The sequence below is a fragment of the Dasypus novemcinctus genome, chromosome 12 (assembly GCF_030445035.2).
Source record: "Dasypus novemcinctus isolate mDasNov1 chromosome 12, mDasNov1.1.hap2, whole genome shotgun sequence".
NCBI classification, from domain to species: Eukaryota; Metazoa; Chordata; class Mammalia; order Cingulata; family Dasypodidae; genus Dasypus; species Dasypus novemcinctus.
The window spans coordinates 32045174-32066512 of NC_080684.1; the positions used below are offsets into that span (position 1 = coordinate 32045174).

Here is a 21339-nt window from a genome sequence, read left to right on the forward strand (position 1 = left end):
AGATCGGGTTCAGGAGATTGGGGCATAGATATGGTTTTTGGGGAACCCCATTCAGTTTACCATACCATGGTTCCCTAACTCCTATCCAAATAAATTTGACCTGAAATTCAAGAAAGAAGTTATTTTAAAAAATGAGAGAGGTAAAAGAAAAAAACAAAACTGGCCCAGGAGTCCTGGGTGATTTTCCACTTTGCGTGAACTAGTAGTGTAATCCATGGGTGAGCCATTTGAATTCTTTGGTCCTTAGTTTCTTCATCTTAGGTGGAAGATGTTGGACAGGTATAGCTAACGAGCGTCTAGACCTAAGATTTTTGTGAAGTGGTTCCTATTGTCTTCCTGGAGGTAGTTTTTGAAGTCAGTAACTGTAAGTGCAAATCAAGGACTCATTCTAACATTTTGGGCCAACATAGTGCTGTGGTAGTCTTGCCTCGGACTTGAGTAACAGAAGCTGAGTTGTTGCATGCCAACTCCTCAGGGACTTAACACAGGACAACAGACCTGTACCTTGTTAAGTGTGTGTTTAAACCTTTTTAAAGAAAAGATTTTCTATAAATGGTGTAATGGAGTAGCTAGCTGGGCTGTTTTTACTCTCATCCTGAATGTGATCTGTGTGGTCTGGATTTCCTTTCCATGCAGTAGCAGTCTGTCAAAGTTAAAACACGGACACATTTTCTACCTGAAAGAAAAGAGATCATGAAGAGTGTAAAAATGTTCACATGCAATCTCATTCTTTAGGTTTACCAAGAGCCTGTCTTCATTGTACTTCACTGCTAGGAAGGACACTAGAAAGCCTGGGGTTGAGATGCTGTCGTTGAAAGGACTGTTTCAAAATAAAGTTTTATAAAGCACCATAGTTTTTAATTCATTTCTTCCAAATTGAATCCAAGTATTTCTCTGATTGTAATCTACATTTCTTAGAATAAAGCGAGTTCATATCTGAGCCAATGGGTATTATTATGTCGGAATAAAATGCCCTGTGCTAAAGAGGTCAGCTAACAGCCTGGGAAATCATATCTTAAATTTGGTTTCTGTGGCAAGTCCTTGAACTCTGTGTGCCTTGTTTCTCATTCCTAAATCAGTAAGACTCACTTACCTCCCAGGGAGTTGAGGAGGGTAATATACTGCTAATTTGCTGAGTATTTCACAACAATAAATTCTGTGTAAGGATCTGATAAAACATAGGCAAAACTTGTTTATGTATGAGTAGTTGAAGAAAAGCATAGATAAAAAAGATAAACTCAGAAAATGCAGTAGATATTTTTAACTTTATTATGAAACATTTTACTTTCTATTTACTGAATATTTTTAAAAAGTGTTTTCTTTTTTCTTGTTCTTTTTCCATAACAGACTTATGAGATAGGTAGGGCACATAACTAACAGTAGACCAGGTGATAAAGGGATCAATTCATGAAGCAGACATAACAATCCTAAATGTTTATACAACTAATAAAGTTTCAGGATACATGAAGGAAAAACCTGATAGAGCTGAAGAGAGAACCCTTGAACAACCCTACCAGCGAATCTGATCTAATTGACATAGAATACTCTGCTCATGAAGAGAATACACATTCTTTTCAAGCCCACATGGAACATTTACCACAGTAGGCCATCTTCTTGGGCCATAAAAGAGTCTGAAATTTAAAAGGATTTGACCATAAAAGTATGTTTTCTGACTATAATGGAATGAAATTAGAGAAATCAAAACTGAAAAATCTCCAAAATTTGGAAACTTAAGCAACACACTTCTGAGCAACCTATGGATTAAAGAAGAAATTACAAAGAAAAATAGAAAATATTTTTTTGGTGTTGCCTTTAGGCCAGGGATTGAACCCTTGTATGTGGGAAGCTGGTCAACTGCTGAGCCACATTAGTTCGGATTTTTAGTTTGGTTGTGGGTTTTTAGGAGGCACCAGGAACCAAACCCAGGACCTCCCATGTGTGAAAGCATCCACTCCCCATAGAAAATATTTTGAATTGAATGAAAATGAGACCATATCTGCATTTGTGGGATATGGCTAATGTGTTGCTTAGAGGGAAATTTATAGCATTACACTTCAATTAAATGAGCAGAAAGGTCTAAAGTCAGTGACCTAAGTTTAAGAAACAGGAGTGCAAATTAAATCTAAGGCAGAATAAAGGTAAAAGCAGTAATAAATGAAACAGTGTTCGTTTTTGATCAAATTGATACTCTGAGCAAGTCTGATTAGGAAAAAAGGCAAATTACCTATATCAGGAGTAAAAGGACATCATCAGTACTCATTATACAGACATTAAAAGGTAATAAGGGGGTATTATGAACAACTATGCCAGTAAATCCAGTGTCTCAAATGAATCACTGTAAAAAGACTTAAATTACCAAAGCTCACTTAAGGAATACAGAACCTTAGTGGCCCTATATCTACTGAGGAAATGGAATTTGTAGTTAAAATGTTTCCCACATCCTACCCAAACTGATTTATAGATTCAATGTAATACCAATCAAAACCCAACAGCTTACTTTACAGAATTGGAAAAGGCAATTACTACATTTGGAAGGGAAAGAGTGCCCGAATAGCCAAAAACATTCTAAAAAAGAAAAGCTACATGGAAGGAATTTTACTGCCTGACCTTGAAACTTATTACAAAGCTACAGTGGTCAAAACAGCATGGCATAAAGATAGACACATCGATCAGTGGAATAGAATTGAGAATCCAGAAATTAACCCTCACCTATATGTTCAACTAGTTTTTGACAAAGCTACCAAGTCCTTGTTGATGGGACAAAACAGTTCTGTTCAACAAATGGTGCTGGGAGAACTAGATAATCTATAACCAAAAGAATGAAAGAGGACTCCTAGCCTCACTATAAAAGAATCAACTCAAAATGGATCAAAGACCTAAATATAAAAGCCAGGACCATAAAACTTAGAAGAAAATGTAGGGAAACATCTTCAAGACCTTGTAGTAGGTTGTAGTTTCTTAGACCTTATACCCAAAGCACACGCAACAAAAGAAAAAGACAAGTGGGACCTCTTCAAAATTAGATACTTTTGCCCCTCACAGGACTGTCAAAAGGGTGAAAAGGCAGTCAATGGGAGAAAATATTTGGAAATCACATGTCTGATAAGGTTTTAATATCCAGGATATATAAAGAGGAGATGTGACAACTGAACAATAAAAAGACAACCCAATTAAAAAATGGGCAAAAGACTTGAATAGACATTTGTCCAAAAAAGAAATACAGATGGCAAAAAAAACACATGAAAAAATGCTCGATATCACTAATGATTAGGGAAATGCAAATTGAAACCACAATGAGATACCATTTCACACTTATCACAATAGCCACTATTAAAACTACAAATGTTGAAGAGGATGTGGAGAGATAGGAACACTTATTTACTGTTGGTGGGAATGCAGAATGGGACAGACACTGGAGGAATGTTGGACAGTTCCTAAAGAAGTTGAATATGCACTTCCCACATGACCCTGCCATACCACTAGGTATATATCCAGAAGAACTGAGAGCAGTGACATGAATAGACATCTGCACACCTAGGTTCATAGAGGTGGTGTTCACGATTGACTAAAGTTGGAAACAACCCAGGTGTCCATAAACTGATGAATAAACTGGTGTATTCACATGGCGGAATATTACGCGCGTGTAAGAAGAGCTGAATGAAGTCATAAAGCATATGACAACATGGATGAACCAGAAGGACATTAATGTTGACTGAAGCAACCTAAACACAAGGACAAATATTGTATGATTGTGTTACTATGAACATACTGTGTAACATGGTTTTTTTAAAAAAAAATTTGTATGTATCCAGTACATTTAATTGAGAAATGTTTTTTATTCAACTATATTTTTATTTTTAAATTATTGTTTATATTTCCAATTATTGAATGTACAAAATAAAGGTTAAAGATTTATTTTTATTAATATTTCCCCACCCCCTTGTTATTTTGCACTTGCTGTGTCTGTTTGTCTTCCTTGTTTTTTTAGGAGGCACTGGGAACTGAACGATGGACCTCCTGTGTGGTAGGCAGGAGCCCAATCACTTGAGCCACATCTGCTTCCCCAAAATAAAGCTTTAAAAATAAATAATATATTTTAAAAATAAATAAAGTTAAAAATTCCCCACAAAGAAAACTCCAGGCCCAGATGGCTTCAATGGTGAATTTTACCTAAAACCTTTAAGGAAGAAATAGTGTTTTATTGTTCTTTTTCCACAGCACACCTATAAAAAAAGGCCAAATATATTAATGCCCAGGGTTTAGTGAATCTACAATTTGCCCTTTCAATGATCTGATTGGTATAGGACCCACATCTCCATTTTCCTAGTCCTGATCTTTCCACTTTTAACAAGTTGCCCTCTTTTGTAACAACTTTGGGTGGAGGTGCTAACAGCACTGATGGAAGGAGAAACTTTAAATGCTCAACTTTTAAGCTAAAGAATAGTCTGGATTCATAGGGCCTATGCAATGGTTGGCCATTATTAGGCCCTCAATAAATACTCCATAACCAATTGAACAGTTTTTGAACAAGGATCAGATTTACTATTAATCATCCCTTTCTTTGGCTTAGGATTTGAATTGGGAATGTAGTTGGAAATCGAACAAAAAGAAAAAATCTTACTTGGCTTAAGTAACATGTCAAAACAGTTGAAGAGCTGGGTGGTCTAAAATTAGCCATCCCTTTAAGCCATTTATCTGATGGGGGCCTTTCTTTGCATGTAGCTATCAATGTATCTGAAGTGTAGAACACACTTTTATGATATTGTGCCATTGTAACTCACACTTAAATGTCAATAAAGACACTTGCAAAGAGCTGCAAGGTTCAATAACTTCTAGTGTGGGTTTGTTTCTCCTGTCATCACCCATTATTATTATTATTTTTTTTACAGCTTTTAAATTGCTACAGAGAGGAATTGGTCAGGATCATAGTAGATAGCCAAGGACCTGCCAAGGGTACTGTTGGATGGTGTGGGGGAAAAGTTCAATACTGGCTTGATTTTATTTTTCTAAATTGTAAGCTATGACTTCAATATGACTCTTTTTGCAAATACAACTAGGTAATGGTGAAGCACAAAATTATGCCGTATGTTGAAGGAACTTTCTCTTTTATTCCCTGAAGTTTTGTGAGCTGAGTTATATTTTATTCCAGTGATATAGAAACTCCTTTTTTGTCAGAATGTATTAACCAGATTTTAGTGTAGTGATTTCAACAGTTACTTTAGAGATTTTAATTTAAGGTTATACAAATTAATATTTAGGTCTCTTAAATGTCTTTGCTAAGTTAAAGACAGAGATCCTAAATTGTCTGGCTTAATATAGGCTCTTCCTTAAAATAGTGGATTTGTTGAAATTACCTGAAGGGGTCTTATAACCAAACCTTAAACTGCTGATGTCCAAAAAATCTGCACAAGCTAGATGACGCCAGGGTAAGCACTGAGTCTTAATTTTATGGCTGATGTTTGAAAAACACTTTATAGCCATGATTTTATTTGGGGGTGGCATTTCAATTCTCTTTTATCTTCCATATTTTGTGAACATAATCTCCAAGAGTGGGATCAAGTATAAATCTAAGACTCATAGTAATCTACACAAAGATTTATGATGAAATCACCAGTTCTTTGTGAGATGACAGGGACAGGATCTGCTAGTTCATGCTTCATCACATTTAATTAAGAGAAGAGTGGGTGTGAGATTATCACCCATATGAGATTACGGTACCTCGATATGAGTTCATTACTTTCCAAGGGTAAAGTTGTTGGAAAGCACCATCTGGAAGACATTTTCTGATAGTGGTGCCAAGTTCTACTTTCTCATAAATCTTGAGCATTTGGATATCTAGGCTCTGGCCCAGTGGTGGGTTTAGTTGTGCACTAAAAAATTTAAACACTAACACTCAAAAGAAGAAATCCAGTAGATGTTAATAAAAGAAATTTCATACAGCATTCTGTGGGATTGTGACCTGGTAATGAGATATTCAAGAATTTGTGTGCTACTGCTAAATATACCGGTTTACCAGACTGACAACTTCAAGTGGTTCTGAATTGAAATCCTGTAGCCCATGTTCATTTACATTTTTTAATGGTCAGAGCTTGAGGGATAGATAGAACTGTCAAGTGAAATTTACAAGGCAGCCTTTATCTCCATTTAGAAGGTATATATTTTAAACTAAAAGAACAAAAGGCCCTTTGCTCCCTTGCTCATTGGAGCAGGAGCCATGGATAATCAACAAACAGGATAGTTTGTCCCAGAATAATACAATAACTGTGGTTGAAGCCGTGCCTTGGCCTGTTCCCACCCTGCCACCCCCAGCCCCCAATATGGCTCCCTTGTCTTTCTGATTGTTGTTTGCTAGTCTTGAGGAGGCATGGGGAACCAAATCCAGGACCTCCCATGTGGGAAGTGGGCATCCAACTGCTTGAGCCACATCCACTCCCTTGGCCTGGTTTCTAAAGGATCAGGAACTGGAGCTGTGCTAGCCAAAGGGAGAACATTTCCTCTCCTGACACTCCTCTCTATTAATAAAGTTTGTGTTGTCTTTATCTGTGGCTTGTTAATGATAGGGGTGTTAACAACCACAGTTAATCTTCCTCCTCAACTCTTTCTTAATCCAGTCTTTTCAATAGACATTTAAAAAGCTTTTAACTCCTCTGGAATTGGGTGTGCATGAGCTTTTGGTGGAGGTGGAGTGATAGTTATCAGCCCATTTAACAAAACGGAGACAGCCAGGACAGCTGTAATGTGCATCTTTATACTGTTTTTTGTTAAAATGCCACATGGCTAATACTTAGGAAATCATAAATCGAGTGGAAGAAAACATCTTTATAGACGGTGTTTTAGTTTTATGCTGTGTGTGTTACTTAAGACCATTGGTACTTCAAGATCCATAAAGAGCAAAGAACAGACATAGAGTAGATTAAAATGGTTCTGTAAATTTGGTGTGTTTTCATTGAGTGTATTTGCTGCAATAGGGCTATCTAAAGAATGCCTTGAAGACACTGTGGTAGTTGACAATTTATTCTTCACCTAAGCCACTTCTCTTTTCTGAGGTACCTTAGGGAAGCAGTGGGAATTTCTCAAGCCTGGACCACTCCAGTCACCTATCAGTGGCAAATTTAATTAGTCCATGTGATTGGGAACTTTGCATATGGCTGCTCCCATCCTTGCTCGTTAGTTCTGGCTTGCATTCTGGAGGATTTTGCCTTCTTAGTAGGCTTAGAGAATTTATATTGAAACTGTAAAATGAGAGATTTCATTGATTATGCATTTTGACATTTGGTCTACCACCTCCAAATAGTTCAGTGGGTAATTCACTGAGGAAACATACTAATTGGTTTTCGTTCCTTTTTGAACAATACAAAGCAAGCTTAGAGAAAAAATTAGTATTATATTATATATGCTTTTGCTCCTAAGTGATGATGAAAATAAAATGTGCTACGCCAAGATCTAAGAAAAGCCACCAAGGTGGCTGGCTTTGAAAAGCAGTGACTGAAGGAACTGGAACAGAGCCTGAACTGGACTGAGCAGACACCAGAGATCTTGTGTAGGTACTTCTGATTCCAGGATTGACTGGTTAAGGCAGATACTAACCACGTCTGTTCTGGATTTCCCCAGCTTTCTGTAATGCCCTCTTTTTCTTGAATTGCTGGGGCTGACGGCTTTTCTGCTTTTTACATTTGCCCTTACATGTGGTATGTTGTCCCCCCTTTCTGCTTCACCTCCTTACCTCTTCTTTTTCTTTTTCTGTTTTTTTTTTCCTTGCAAGATTCATCTGTTAAAGAAGTCTCCTGTCAGCGGTTTGGAATGTGGGTTCTGACTGTGCCTGACCACAAAGCCCTTTGATGTTTTTTCAAGGGTTCTTACTAGATTCCTGATTTAGGTGCCTTTTTCCAGAATTCGAAGGTTTATAAGGTGAAATCGCCTTGTATTGTTGCTATGAAGTGGGCCTGCTGTTTTCTCATAGCCTTATGGGCTTCAGTTGCCAGAATCTATGGTTTTTGATGCCTTTACCAGAAAGTTCTTGTCCATATTCAAGAGAGGGCTGAAAGCCGTTATGCCTGAAAGGCTCTCTAGGAACTTGAGAAGCTGTTCACTCCTTCCCATGGAGATTTCCACAAGGATAAGGTTGCGCCCAACGCTGGCTGCTCAGAGGCTCGTCTTCTCTTCCTTCCGTCATGGTATCAGGATTCTACCTTCATCACTCCATCATTCTGCCAGCCATGTCTCATTTCTCATACTGGAACACTCCCCCTCTTAAGCTCAGCGTGAACCACCAGTCTTGATGCTTTATCTAGTCCAGGCTCTAGCCCTTAAATTGTCCCGTCTGGCTTTGTGTTTCATTTGACCCTAATACACAGGGTCTCACTGTCTAAAAGAGAATTATGTCCCCTCCAATGTCTGAGCGCATTTCTCATTTCTTACTGCTGCTCCTGAGCAGATCTGTAACTTCAAGGTTAAGATAAGACACATTCCATCAGAACTATGTCGTCATCCTTGCCAGTTTCTGATCTGTGATTGTCTGGGAGATTTACAAGACAATTGCATGCCATTCTTTACAGAATATTATGGTTGGACTCTGACTTCTGGCATCAGGCCCAATTTGATTTGTCAGCTGTTAAAAAACCCATTTCCAAAAGAGTAAAAGACTTCAGCCCATGTGCCCTTTAGGCAGTTCTTAAGGGAAGGAGGGAGGGAATTGATCTATTTCCTGATGTTTTAGGAGGCAGGGTGGACACTAGAATATTTTTGTCCTTTTTCCTTACTGAAATTCACTTTTTTTTTTGAAAGGTTTCACTAAAATGTTAGTGTTGTTGTCATTCTTTCCTGTCTTTTATTCCTTTGTAGAATTGCTAGTAGTCTTTCATTCTGCAATCTACATTACTTTTCTGAGTTTTAAGCAGTAACAGTAAGTATTTTATCCTTGAGAAAATATACCTGCCCTGTTCTCTGAAGGTTTATTAATTTTCTGGTGTGGTTAACAAAGACACTGTTCTTTTCTTGCTATCTACTAACATGTTGAGCTGCAGGAGTTACTTTACCCTATAGCATGTGATTTTGTTAACAGGCCAGGAATTTGGAAGGTCACATAATTTCCTGCTGCTGTTATGTTTGGTTCGGCCCTAGCATTTTTCTTTTTTTTTTTTTTTTCACAAAAGCTTGTCTTTGGGGAACTTAACAACTCTTTAGTTTCAAAATAAACTCTTTCTTTCCCGTGATAGACAATAGATTTATTTGGCCCGTTTTAGTGTTATGGGGTTAGATGTAAAATTTTTCTACTGAAGCTTATACATGGCAAGTTAATCACAGAATCAGAACCTTGATCTAATTCCTTTGGCAGTGTTTTCAAAGTCCTTAAATAAGAAAAGTTAATGAGAGACCATAAAGTCGGTTTTTACTCAGATTTTCTGATGACCCCATTCAAATTTGAGGAATCCCCCTATAATTGCTTTTTTTTTTTTTTTTACTTTGCTCTCATAACCTATAGTTTCTGATGTTTGATAGCCTAAATAATCCCCATTCCCTGCTTTTTCCTCCATTGGGTTGCTTTGCATGATCCCTTTCACTTATTCTCCTTCTATGGCAGTAATCTCTGGCTGTAAAGACCCATTGGTATATGTGAAGCCGAGCTTGCTTTTGGAGCTCAGAAATGTTCTTTAGAGCCAGGAGAAAGGAAAATTTGTGGAAGTATAAGTATCTTCATTTCTCAAGAATTAGAGTCTATTGTTATAGGGAGTTGTTTGTTGTATTATATACTCATAATTATCCGGTGGGTAATAATTATTCTTAAATCAGTTTGATAACATTACAAGAATAACTAATGAGAAGTAGTCTTAAATTTAACAATGATTGTGGCTGGAGTCTTCCCTCTGCACCTTTTTTTATTTTTTTCCAATTTGTTAGGGATTAAAATGTTTTCTGCCTATAATTTCAGTTGAAAATGTGTATCTAGTAATTCCCCAAAGCAGGCAAGTTTTATAATATCTTTGAGATATTTCCCCTTCTCCTCCTCCATCCTGCTTCCCCCACCCAGCAATTTTAATTATCTGTTCAGAGACAGATGGTACAAAGACCTTGTTCAAAGTGCTTCTGGTGGGCTGGATTGCAAGGGGCGGGGGCTCGTGGATCCTGTTGTAGAAGGGCCTAGCCTTTCCCCTCCCCCTGCCAACTGGGCCGTAATCCTGTTAGAGTATATTAAAATGGTATCGATCAATTCCTAGCGCTCTCTGAGAAATAAGCACAGATTTTGAATTTAAAACCCAAGAAGCAATTCCCTTGAGTACTGAATGCCTTAGCCTTGAGGCCAAGGGAGGTACTTTCCAACTTCTCCACCCTGTCTTCACTGAAAAGGAAAGTTAAGCCTTTTAACTTTTCCGTTTGCCTCTTCCCCCCCTTAGTCGAGTACTGCTGCCAGTAGCCATGGCAACGGACTGGGACAGCTGCGCAGTGGCGCCCAGGCAGCTGGGTGGGGGCGGGGGAGCTTCCAGCCCGCCAAGCCCCAGACCTGGGAGGGGAGGCCCCTCCTGTTAGCCCAGAGGGAAAGAAAGAACTGGGGCAATCCGGTAGGTAAAGGAGGGAACCCCCATTCATCTTCTACCTTTGGGGGCTCCTATTCTGCATGAAGGTATAAAGGGAGATTTTCCTCTTTCCTCCCTCAAACTGAAGAACACATATATAAATCCTTGTTTTCCTGGTGAGGCAGGGGAGGCCATAGTCACAATGCTTAACTGCATGCATCCTACACGGGGCTGGTTTTAACCCCCGCGCTCTGACCTGTACTGCTCAGCTCCCGGAAATTCCAAGGTGAGTGAGGGTGGGGGTGGGGTACTCTCCCTGGATTATGACATTTCCTGTTTCTGTTGAGGCCGGAGGCTGTTTTTATTTCAAACAAGATTGGATATATTTTCTTGAAGCTTAGGGCTCTTTTCCAAATCCATGGGAAAAATTATTTAAAAACCCCTACCTATATTCTTCCCACATTCTCTCTTCCTAATAAAGTATTTTAATGAAAGCTTAGTTTTATTACAGGACAATAATGGTTCAGGCAGTTTTTCGGGTGTGCAGACCTTTTGCTAGTAAGTTTTGGAGATGTGGTTTCCAACTGTATATCCTTGGAATAATTCCTTAGATTTTGCTAATTTGAAGTAAATTGAGATATGCAACTCAGCTTGAGCATAATTTTGAGATTGGTTTCGCCTTCCCTGTTCCTGAGAGTGGTCTTCTGGTCAATGGAGAGATTTTAGGGAGTGCTGAAAAATATCTTTAAAGATGACAGCAAAATAAAAATGGAGTCCAGCTAAGAAAACAGTTCTGTTACTCTGTAATTCAGACTGTAGGCACCATTTAACATGGTTAAGGAAGAATTCTTAAAAATGATTATGGCAACAACATCGTGGGAATTAAAAAAAAAAAAAAAGATTCTCTGTTGAGTACCCCTGGTGTGCATATTTCTGAGTTTAACTCAATTTCCATTTGTGTAGCCTTGCTTCAGCTTTCCTTGGGCCTATGAATGGTTCCTCTGTGTTTTGAGGCTTCATGTTGATGCTGAGTCTGGGACCAGACTTCTTTTTCCTCCTCCTCCTCTTCCTTTGGCTCAAAGTCAACTTCAGATGTGAAGAGGAGAGGTACCTTCTTGACTGTTTTGGTTAGTTGAACCTTGGGAATTACTGAACAACACAGTGACTAATTTTGAATCTTAGGACTAAAATCTTTTTCTCCTCTGCCTCCTTCCCCACCCCCATATGAACTTGCTAAAGGAGGCTTAGTGTGTTGGAGATGTCATTCAGCCTTGCTTTGTGAGCTGATGAATGCTCTGAAGGGACAAGCCCAATTTGTTTAAGTGAAATGTACCGAGTCGCTGAAAATGTGGTGAAAGATTCCTGAGTGGCCTTTTTTCTGTGCTTCTAAGAACCTGGTCAAGATGCTCAGAGGAGAAAAAGTTGGATTTGCTGGCTTTTTTCATTTTTATACAGAACCTCATGCACCTTGGAGGAAAAGGTTATAATTATATTACAGTTCTTTGGACTGAAGGTTTTCCTTACTTCTCTTGGAGTTCTTGTCTTACAAACAGTCACAAAAGTAGCCAGGAGTAACATGCTACTCTACTTGTCTTTTTAGAACCTGGAATTATTAGAGGAGTTCAACAATTGTGGTATCTAATAATTTTGACCTCTTTAGTTGAAGGAAAAATTGTAGATAGGGAAGTAGAGATTGACCCATTCATTTTTATTTATTTTTTTCAATTCTCAGGTAGAATTTGTAGAATGCTGTAAGACCTGAGAGAAGGCTACATGCCAACTATGTGTTAGACCCTCTACATCCTATGAACAGGAGACAGAAAACTTTAACTCCTCTAATAAATTCTAACCATTTTATCTTTTCCATTTTTAGGAACCTGGTGGCCTTAGTCCTTCGGGTGAAATAGTGTGCGACATGGGAAAGAAAACCAAGCGGACAGCTGACAGTTCGTCTTCAGAAGATGAGGAGGAATATGTCGTGGAGAAGGTGCTAGACAGGCGTGTAGTTAAAGGGCAAGTGGAATACCTACTGAAGTGGAAAGGCTTTTCTGAGTAAGTGTCCTCTCTCAGGCTTTAGGGCTCTGCAGAGGTAGACACCCTTGGCTTACTTCCCCGGGAACCACCACCATCTTTGTCTTTTCCCCACCTTTACGCCTTTCCTAAGAAATCACAGACACAGCAGTAAACTAAACAAAGTCTCCACCTTTGTGGATCTGATGTCTTGTTGCTACTGCTTCTGAGAAGAAGTATAATGAATTGGTCAGGAGCACAGACTCAGGAGTCAGATTGCCTGGGTCCATATTCTAGCTCCACCAATTATGGCTGGGTGACCTAGGTTAAATTACTCAGTCTTTTTTCCCTCTATAAAATAGGGATAAGAAATAGTACTTCATAAGGCTGTTGGGTGGATGTACAGAGCCTGACACGTGATAAACGCAGGGTAAGTAGTGTAAACTTGTTACTGTTTCTTTTGGATACAACTAAGCTAAAACACATGGTTAAGTTAAGCAAAAAAAAAAGTTAATCCTCTAGATGACCATAACTCTCCAAAATGATCCTTGGATCTCAGAAGTGTCACGAGACAAATCACCCATCTTACGGAGAGACTTAAATCTGAGATCATATTTTTTTCCCAACATTTTGTTTTGAAAAACTTTCAACCATACATCCAAGGCAAAAGAAATTTACAGTGAACCCTCAGATACATACCACCCTAGTTTCTACAATTAACATTTTAATATATTTGCTTTATCCATTTATTTATTACTTTTTAAGGCTTTTAAGACCTTCTTTTAAGTCAGTGAGCTTTAAGAATAATACTGAATTGTTGACTAGAATCTTTGGCAATAACTCTTTATATTGAAATGCTAAAGTAGATTACTTACGAAGAAATAGGACTAGGTACATATTGAAGCATAAAAGAGATAGCTTGAAGGTGAATTACTTGGTTATATAATCATTAGGTATTCTGCCTCAATTTCTGATGAATTATTTTCCCAGGGTGCATAAATAAGAGTGGATTTCTAAGAACCCAAATGAACTCATAAGAACTTGGTTAGTTTAGGCTCCTTAGAAGAATGCTGTCTAATAGAAATATAATGCAAGCCACATGGTGTAATTTTTTTTTCACATATATAATTTTAAGTTTTCTAGTGGCCAGAATAAAGAAAGGTGAAATTAGTTTTGATAATATATTTTATTAGCACAGTATATGAAAAATATTTCAACATGAATCAACATAAAAATTATTAATGAAATATTTTAGATGATTTTTTTTCGTGCTAACTTCAAAAATCTTGCATATGTTTTATATTTTATAGCGTATCTAATTCAGACTAGCCACAGTGCAAGTGCTCAGTAGCCACAGGTGGCTAATGATTATAATAATATCACAGCCTTAAAGTGTAGGACCTAAATATACTAAAAGATTTGATGTTTTGCTAATACCTTTGGATAAAAGTATGAGGCATGAGCTTACTGGAGGTTATTTATTACATAAGTCAGAGTTTTCTTGTCTGGAGCACTATTGGCATTTTAGATGGAACAATTCATGCATTGCAGGATGCTTAGCATCTCTAGTGCCCAGAACACTAAATATGGGTAGTACCTGCCCCCACCCAGACCCCACCCAGACCCCACCCAGTCCTTCTAATCACTGCAGCAATCAGAAAATGTCCTTCGTATTTTTAAAGAGGAGTATTAGCACAGCTTACTTGAAAGATGAGAACCAATGACCTAGCTAAACCTATAGCACTATGAGACAGGAATTAAAGTATCATCTAGAGATTTTTAAATTAGACTTTTAAATAGTTTTATTTTATTATTTTATTTTATTTTTTATTAAATAATTTTAATAGAGTTTATTTTTTAGAGCAGTTGTAGGATTACAGAAAAATTAAGTAGAAAGTACAGAGTTATCATATGTCCCCTTCTCTGCAACATACACAGTTTTCCCTATTAATATTTTATATTAGTGTGGTATATTTGTTAAAATTGATGAACCAGTATTATAATTATACTTTTAACTAAAGTTGATAATTTGCTAGGGTTCACTCTGTTGAATGGTTTTATGGGTTTCTGGGCTTTTGTGTGTGTTTTTTAATTGTAGTAACATATACAATATAAAATTAACTATTTTAACCACTTTCAAGTATATAATTCAGTGGTATTATTATATTCACAATGCGCTACTGTTACTGCCATCCATTATCAAAGCTTTTCTACTACCCCATTAAGCAATAACTCCCTATCTTCCCTACCCCTACCCCTGGTAGCCTGTAATCTACTTTTTGTCTCCAAATTTGCATAGTCTAGTTGTTTTATACTAGTAAGATCATGCAATATTTGTCCTTTGTCTGGCTTACTTCACTTAATATGATGTCTTCAAGGAAACACTTAAGGATATGGAAGATGGTTTTTGGGCCCATTGAATCACCATTGGAAATACTTGGGCGTTTTAAAGGTGCTTGGAGCTGTCACTCTGTATAGTTGAGGCACTTGTACCTTACCATAGTTTGGGGTAGACAGATTTTATTTTACTTTTATCAGAGGTGCCCAGGATTTCATAAAAGACTGGAACGAATCCCCGCCCCCCCCCAGCAGTGTCTGCAACTAAGTACTACTAAGTGCCAGACAATGGTCAGATTCTACCTCATGTGTTCTCTCTAATTCTCATAACAGCGTTTAGAGGTATCTTCAGTTTACAGGTGAAGAAATTAGTAGAGTCAAGTAATTTGCTGATGATCACATAACTAGTAAATGCTGGAACAAGAATCCAGCATTAGGTTTCTTTGAGCCTAAAGCCCAGGCTCTTTATGCCATACTGTCCTTGGGTGAAAATTGATTAAAGCAAAAACAACAGTACCAAAATAGTAGGAAAAGGGGTAATCCCATTTTAAGACTGGCTTTCCTTGCTCTTAACAGAGACTCTCTCTCATCCCCAAGTCTACTTGCTTATGTTGTAGTGTTGGCATACCCCTTGATTTTGGTGCCTTAATTTCCTCTGAGAAATAAACTATATGGTATGTGAATTTTGGGAAAAATTACTGTTTGAGGAATTTTCTTCTGCTGAGAAGGGATATGGAGGAGAAGCTCTTCAAGTATTAGCCAATAAATTTGTCTCAATCTTAAGTTCCTTTTGAAAAAAATTGCCTAGAGTAAAGAGCTTAGAGTTGTCCCTAGATGGAATCATTCTGTGGGGAAGGGGTGATGCATATGGGAATCCCTTATATTTTTTATGTAACATTTATATAATCTAAAGTTCTTTAAAAATAAAAAAAAAATTTTTAATACAAAAAAAAGAATCATTCTGTTTCCAATATGAGTCAGATTATTATGGAATTACTATGAATAACATTGTGTTAAAACTATTCCCATTTGAAGATACCTTATTTAAAAAACAAAAACAAATAAAATACCTAAAAGGGATAGTGTATAATTTAATTTTCTCCCCCAAGTCAGTTGAGGGATTATAGAAACTGCTTTTCTGATGCATTTATGCATGTATCTTAATATGAACTAGTCCTTACTATATAACCAGAGGAACCTCTGCCACTGACTAAAGGTCAAATGAGTGCCTAGTCTAGGTTTTCCCAAATAGGTACATTTCTTGCTTTAATTCTGTAACCTTAAGATATTGTTGGTGGTTGGATTTTCTAAAATACATGCCAGGAATATAGAACCAACTATTTATTTTCCTCATAACAGGACTCCCTTGACCCAAGTTTAATTAGACCCACCAGTTATTTAGTCGGTTTTTTGCTTATTAATATAGAAATATATTTTGACTACCTAGTGACAGATTTGTCCAGTGCACTTGAATTAATCACCCCAAATACCACTTCTGAGTCTTATTTACCTATATTCTAATAATTAAAAAGCTTACTATCTTTTTTCTAAATAACTTTCAATCTTCCAATAATTTGTTGACATTTCTTCAATATAGAAGTAACATTTAAAGCATTGCAAACTGGGGGATACATGATTTACCCCCCAGTCCTTCCTTGAGGAGTTACATAGACGGCTATAGGTATGAAATTGTAATATTTTACTGCTTAGAAAGCAGAATTCAAATTTGTTCTTTTTTTTCCTTAAAGAGTTGTAGTGGGGTATAATTTATATACTATAAAATTAAAACATTGAAAGTACACAGTTCAGTGACTTTTAGTAACTTTGTAGAATTGTACAACTGTCACCAGTGATAGAGTTTCCTAGGTTGCTCAAAGCAGATACCATGAAGTGGGTTGGCTTAAAACAACAGGAATTTATTGGTTTATAGTTTTGAAGCTCTGAAAATGTCCAAATCGAGGCATCATGAAGTTGCTGCTTTCTTTTTGCAGGTCGGCTGCTTATGATCCTTGGCTTCTCTGCCCATGGCAAGGCAATGGTGGTGTCTGCTGCTCTCTTCTCTTTTCTTCTGTGTTTCTTTGCTTTCAGCTTCTTGTTTCCCTGGCTTTCTCTCTCTCTCTCTGTATTCATTCATTCCATTTATAAAGGACTCCAGTAATAGAATTAAAACCCATCCTGAATGAAGTGGGTCATACCTTAACTCAATTAGCCTCATCAAAAGGTCCTACTTACAGTGGATTCACACCCACATGAATGGATTAGATTTAAGGACATGTTTTTCTGGGGTACATATAGCTTCAGATCACCACAACCACAGTCTAGGTTTAGAATATTTCCATAAACTCCCTTCCCCAAAATTCCTTTGAGTCCTCGTGCAGTTAATCACAACTCCCATACCTAGCTAATGACTGATCTGCTTTTTCGCCCTCTCTAAATGTGTCTTTTCTAGATATTTCATTTAAATGGAATTAGTCAATGTATAATCTTTTGTGTCTGGTTTCTTTCATTTAGTATAATATTTTCAAGGTTATCCAGTGTAGCTTATATCAGTATTTCATTTCTTTTTATTACTGAATAGTATTCCATTGTATGGATATACCACATTTTATTTACCCATTCACCAGTTGATGAACATTTGAATTGTTTTCTTTTTCTGGCTATTATGAATAATGCTGCCATAAGTAGTTGTGTACAAGTCTGTGTAGATGTACGTTTTTATTTCTCTTGGATAGATTTCTAGGATCAAATTTGTTATCTCCTTATGTATATAGTTTCTTTCCTTTTTTTCCTACATGTCTTCTGTCTTTAAAACTTTGGGGTTTTTTTTCCCTCTACTCTTCTTGTCCAGGGAGCACAACACTTGGGAACCTGAGAAAAACCTGGACTGCCCTGAGCTAATTTCTGAGTTTATGAAAAAATATAAGAAGATGAAGGAGGGTGAAAATAACAAACCCAGGGAGAAGGCAGAAAGTAACAAAAGGAAATCCAATTTCTCAAACAGTGCTGATGATATCAAATCCAAAAAAAAGAGAGAGGTAAGCTGCCTTTTCCCTATTCCTCCCCCCCGCCCAACACACAAGCTATTCTCCTGGGGAAAAAAAAAAGCCTTATTTTGTTTTTTTCTTTTCTAAGGATGACCTACCAGGTAAATTGTTTAACAAGAGTTTCCAGGGAGGTGGGTTAGTAAACTGGTGTCCCCTCTTGGCTGAATGGGATATGTAATTCATGCCCACTGAATTTTTCTGTGAAACTGCTCTCTGCCTACCCCTAGACTTCGTTATGTTAGAGAGGGAAAGTCTTTGGTGAATTTTTTAAGGGTGGAAAAGGGCTTTGAAGTGTTTATTGCTTCACTTCCTTTTTTTTTTGTTCAAAAGGTATCACTTTTTTTTCAACCCTTTGTATTCTTTCTCTTTAAGAATTTACTGGTGAATTTTTTTTTCTTTTATTATCTTTTTCTAAAAAAAGATACGTAAATCACATAAAATGTTACCATAAAAATATGAGGTTCCCATATATCCCACTCCCCACATGTTACACTCCTCCCACATCAACACTTCTTTCATTACTGTGATACATTCATTGTATTTGATGAGTACATTTTGGAGCATTGCTACACAGTGTGGATTATAGTTTATGTTGTAGTTACACTCTCTCCCAGTCCATTCTGTGGGTTATGGCAGGATATATAATGTCCTGCATCTGTCCCTGCAGTATCGTTCAGGACAACTCCAAGTCCCGAAAATGCCCCAATACACACCCCTTTTCCCTCTCCCTGCCTTCAGCAACTCCCGTGGCCACTGTCTCCACATCAATGACATAATTTTTTTCTAATAGAGCAGTTGTAGGATCACAGATAAATCATGTTTATATTCTCTCTTGATCCTATTCTACATACTCTGAACAAGAAATTTTCATATTCCTTTTGAATATTTTTATTTCATTTGGGAAGTGTATGTTTATGAAATTTTGATTTGATTCAGCCGCTTTAATCTTGATATTTGGCTCTCAAGTTACTAGCGTAAGCATTATTATTGCCTCTCTCTTTAAATTTGTATCTTTTCCTTCTGCATGTTTATGTGTGCGTGTGCACGCACACACACACATACCACCCAGCTTCCACTCCTTTCATTTATTTCAAGGTTGGGAAGCTTTTGAGGTGAAGGATGTATCATACCCTTAAAGTTTAATAAAATAAAAGCATAAGTTCACTTCAGAATCTTCTAGCATCACTGCCACAAGCATCCCTATTTATCTTCATTCTATTTGGATGCTCATCTTTCTAGAGCATTAGTTCTCAACCTTGGCTGCACATTAGAAATCATCTGGCCGAGGAGGGGTGGAGATGGGGGGGATCTTTAAAAGATCTGCAGTGCCCAAGATGCACCTCAGACCGGTGCATTAAATTGAGATTTCTGTGGGTTCGACCTAGGCATCAGTATTTCCACGCAGCTAGGATTCATTTTGAAAGAAAATTTTTTAGCTTTGGGAATTCCTTTGGGAGTGATTAAAAAAAAACAAAACCAACAATAAGTAGAATACATTTGATTCTTTTATTTCCTTAATGAAGTGTGTATATATACATCATATATTTCTAATTTCACAGCGCTTGCAGAATAGTATAGGTGCCTTTTAATACACCATCTCACCAATTTCCATTTCTTGTCAAGGGCAAGTTTGACCTTCTTTGCATTTATATTTCGAATTTGTCTAGCACATGCTTTCCTGTTAGAGTGCTAGAAGCACCTATATAAGGGCTTAAATAAATGATTCTTGGTCTCCACTGGAGAGAAAATGGGAGACCAGCTTTCCAGAAATAATTGAAATGAGAGTGAAATATTGGGGACTGCAAGTAAAAGTGGACTTTGAGTTTGTCCCTGTAACCTTATTTGTTTCCCTGACACATCTTATTTTTTACAACTTTATTTTTTAAATTGCCTTATTCTGGTATGGTCTGTATATCATTGTGATATGCAGTACTTATAGATGATTTGGGAATGCCTTCCCTTCTCTGAGGAGTGGGACTTGGTTCTTTTTTCTACTGTTTTCCTTCCTTCCTTCCCTTTCCTTCCTTCCTTTCTTAGTGCTTTGAATTTTGACATTTGTCATTGATTCATTTTCTAGCTATGCAAAGAGTGAAAACAAGCATGGTGACTCACTACTTGTGATATAGTTTGTATTTCTTCAGGGTAGGATTTCTGTCCTTTTTAAAAAGAAAAAAAAAGAGCAATTTGGCTTAGAGCCACTCGCCAGGACAGAAGAGTTTCGTTCCTAGGCCAGGTTCCAGATGCTGCTCACCTTGAAAACAACCCCACCAGTCCCTCACATCCTAGTGTTCGTTCATCTGGGGCCCCTGGCAGTATTCTCAACAGTGCTGGTGGCTGTCAAGTAGGCAGACATCTGGGAAGATAGGTGGATGTATGTTTTAAAGGTCCAGGAAGGGATTATGTTTCTCTTTAGACCACTGTAGAAGAAATTTGTTAGTCGGCATTATGCCTGATTTAAGATTACTGCCTGTGTGATGATTTTAGCATTTTTCTTGCTTTGGCTTCTTTTCAGCAACTTGAACATTTTTCTTCCATCCCCCTCCCCTTTCCCTCCCTATGTGGCAAACGTTTTTCAGCCACCAGCTATGATTTACAACTCAGTCCATGTGCCAGCATTCCAGCTGTGAGCAGCTGTATATACATCTGGGAACCTCTTCCCCTTAAGCGCCCCCAAAAGTGGCTGTTTTTAAGAGTCAGTCAATCCCCCCTTGATCCATACACAGAATTTCCTTTTCAGTGTGGATTCTGGTATCTTTGGGGACCACCTGGACCCTGAATGCTTTGTATCTCTCAGAGCAAAGCAAGGTGAAAATCAGATCAAAGAGATTTTATTATGAAAATGCACACCAGAGATTTAGTTCACTTGGGCAGTCTTTCTAAATCTTTCTCTGTGTTGCCACTAGATCGACTTGTATGATCTTCCATAATAATGTTTTAAAACTTCCCTGATTTGTATAAAATTTTACTTTGCTCTCACCAATGCCATTACATCTGGATCAGACTCTGCTATTTATCTGGATTGCATTTTGACCAAGTTTCAGTATTCTCTTATAACTATAGGTGGTTTTTTTGTTCTTTTAATTAGAGAAGTTGTAAGTTTACAGAAAAATCTTGTAAAAAATATAGTGTTCCCATATACCTCCTCCATTATTACATTTTGCATTAGTGTGGTACCTTTGTTACAATTGATGAAAGTATATTATAAGTGTAATAATACCAGCTCTAGTCCGTAGTTTACACTAGGGTGCATTTTTTCCCCAGTATACTACCCTATTGTTAACACCTTGCCTTAATCACTGTCTGGCTCTGCTCTCTCATGCGAACAATTCATTCATGGCAGCAGGGGATAGGCATAGCCCAGAGCCTCTTCCCCAGCCGAGTGCATGAGTCTTGGTGTGTGTGATCTCTGGAATTTGCTGTTTTGTATTATCACTATG

General features: G+C 37.5%; 1 protein-coding gene across 5 annotated transcripts in view; it reads left to right on the plus strand.

Moving 5' to 3' along the window:
• The window catches only part of CBX5 (chromobox 5), a 37865-nt gene that overhangs the window by 4750 nt on the left and 11776 nt on the right, over positions 1 to 21339 (plus strand). Inside the window, exons 1-3 of one of the 5 annotated variants that reach the window (XM_004462688.4) lie at positions 10420 to 10556; positions 12385 to 12563; positions 17707 to 17893. In XM_004462688.4, the coding sequence (XP_004462745.1) occupies positions 12427 to 12563; positions 17707 to 17893 (324 nt within the window). In that variant the 5' untranslated portion in view covers positions 10420 to 10556; positions 12385 to 12426. Of the gene's footprint in view, positions 1 to 10419; positions 10798 to 11050; positions 11070 to 11972; positions 11992 to 12384; positions 12564 to 17706; positions 17894 to 21339 lie in introns of those variants that run through there. The other 4 variants (XM_004462687.4, XM_058308079.2, XM_058308078.2 and 1 more) reach the window with 4 other exon arrangements.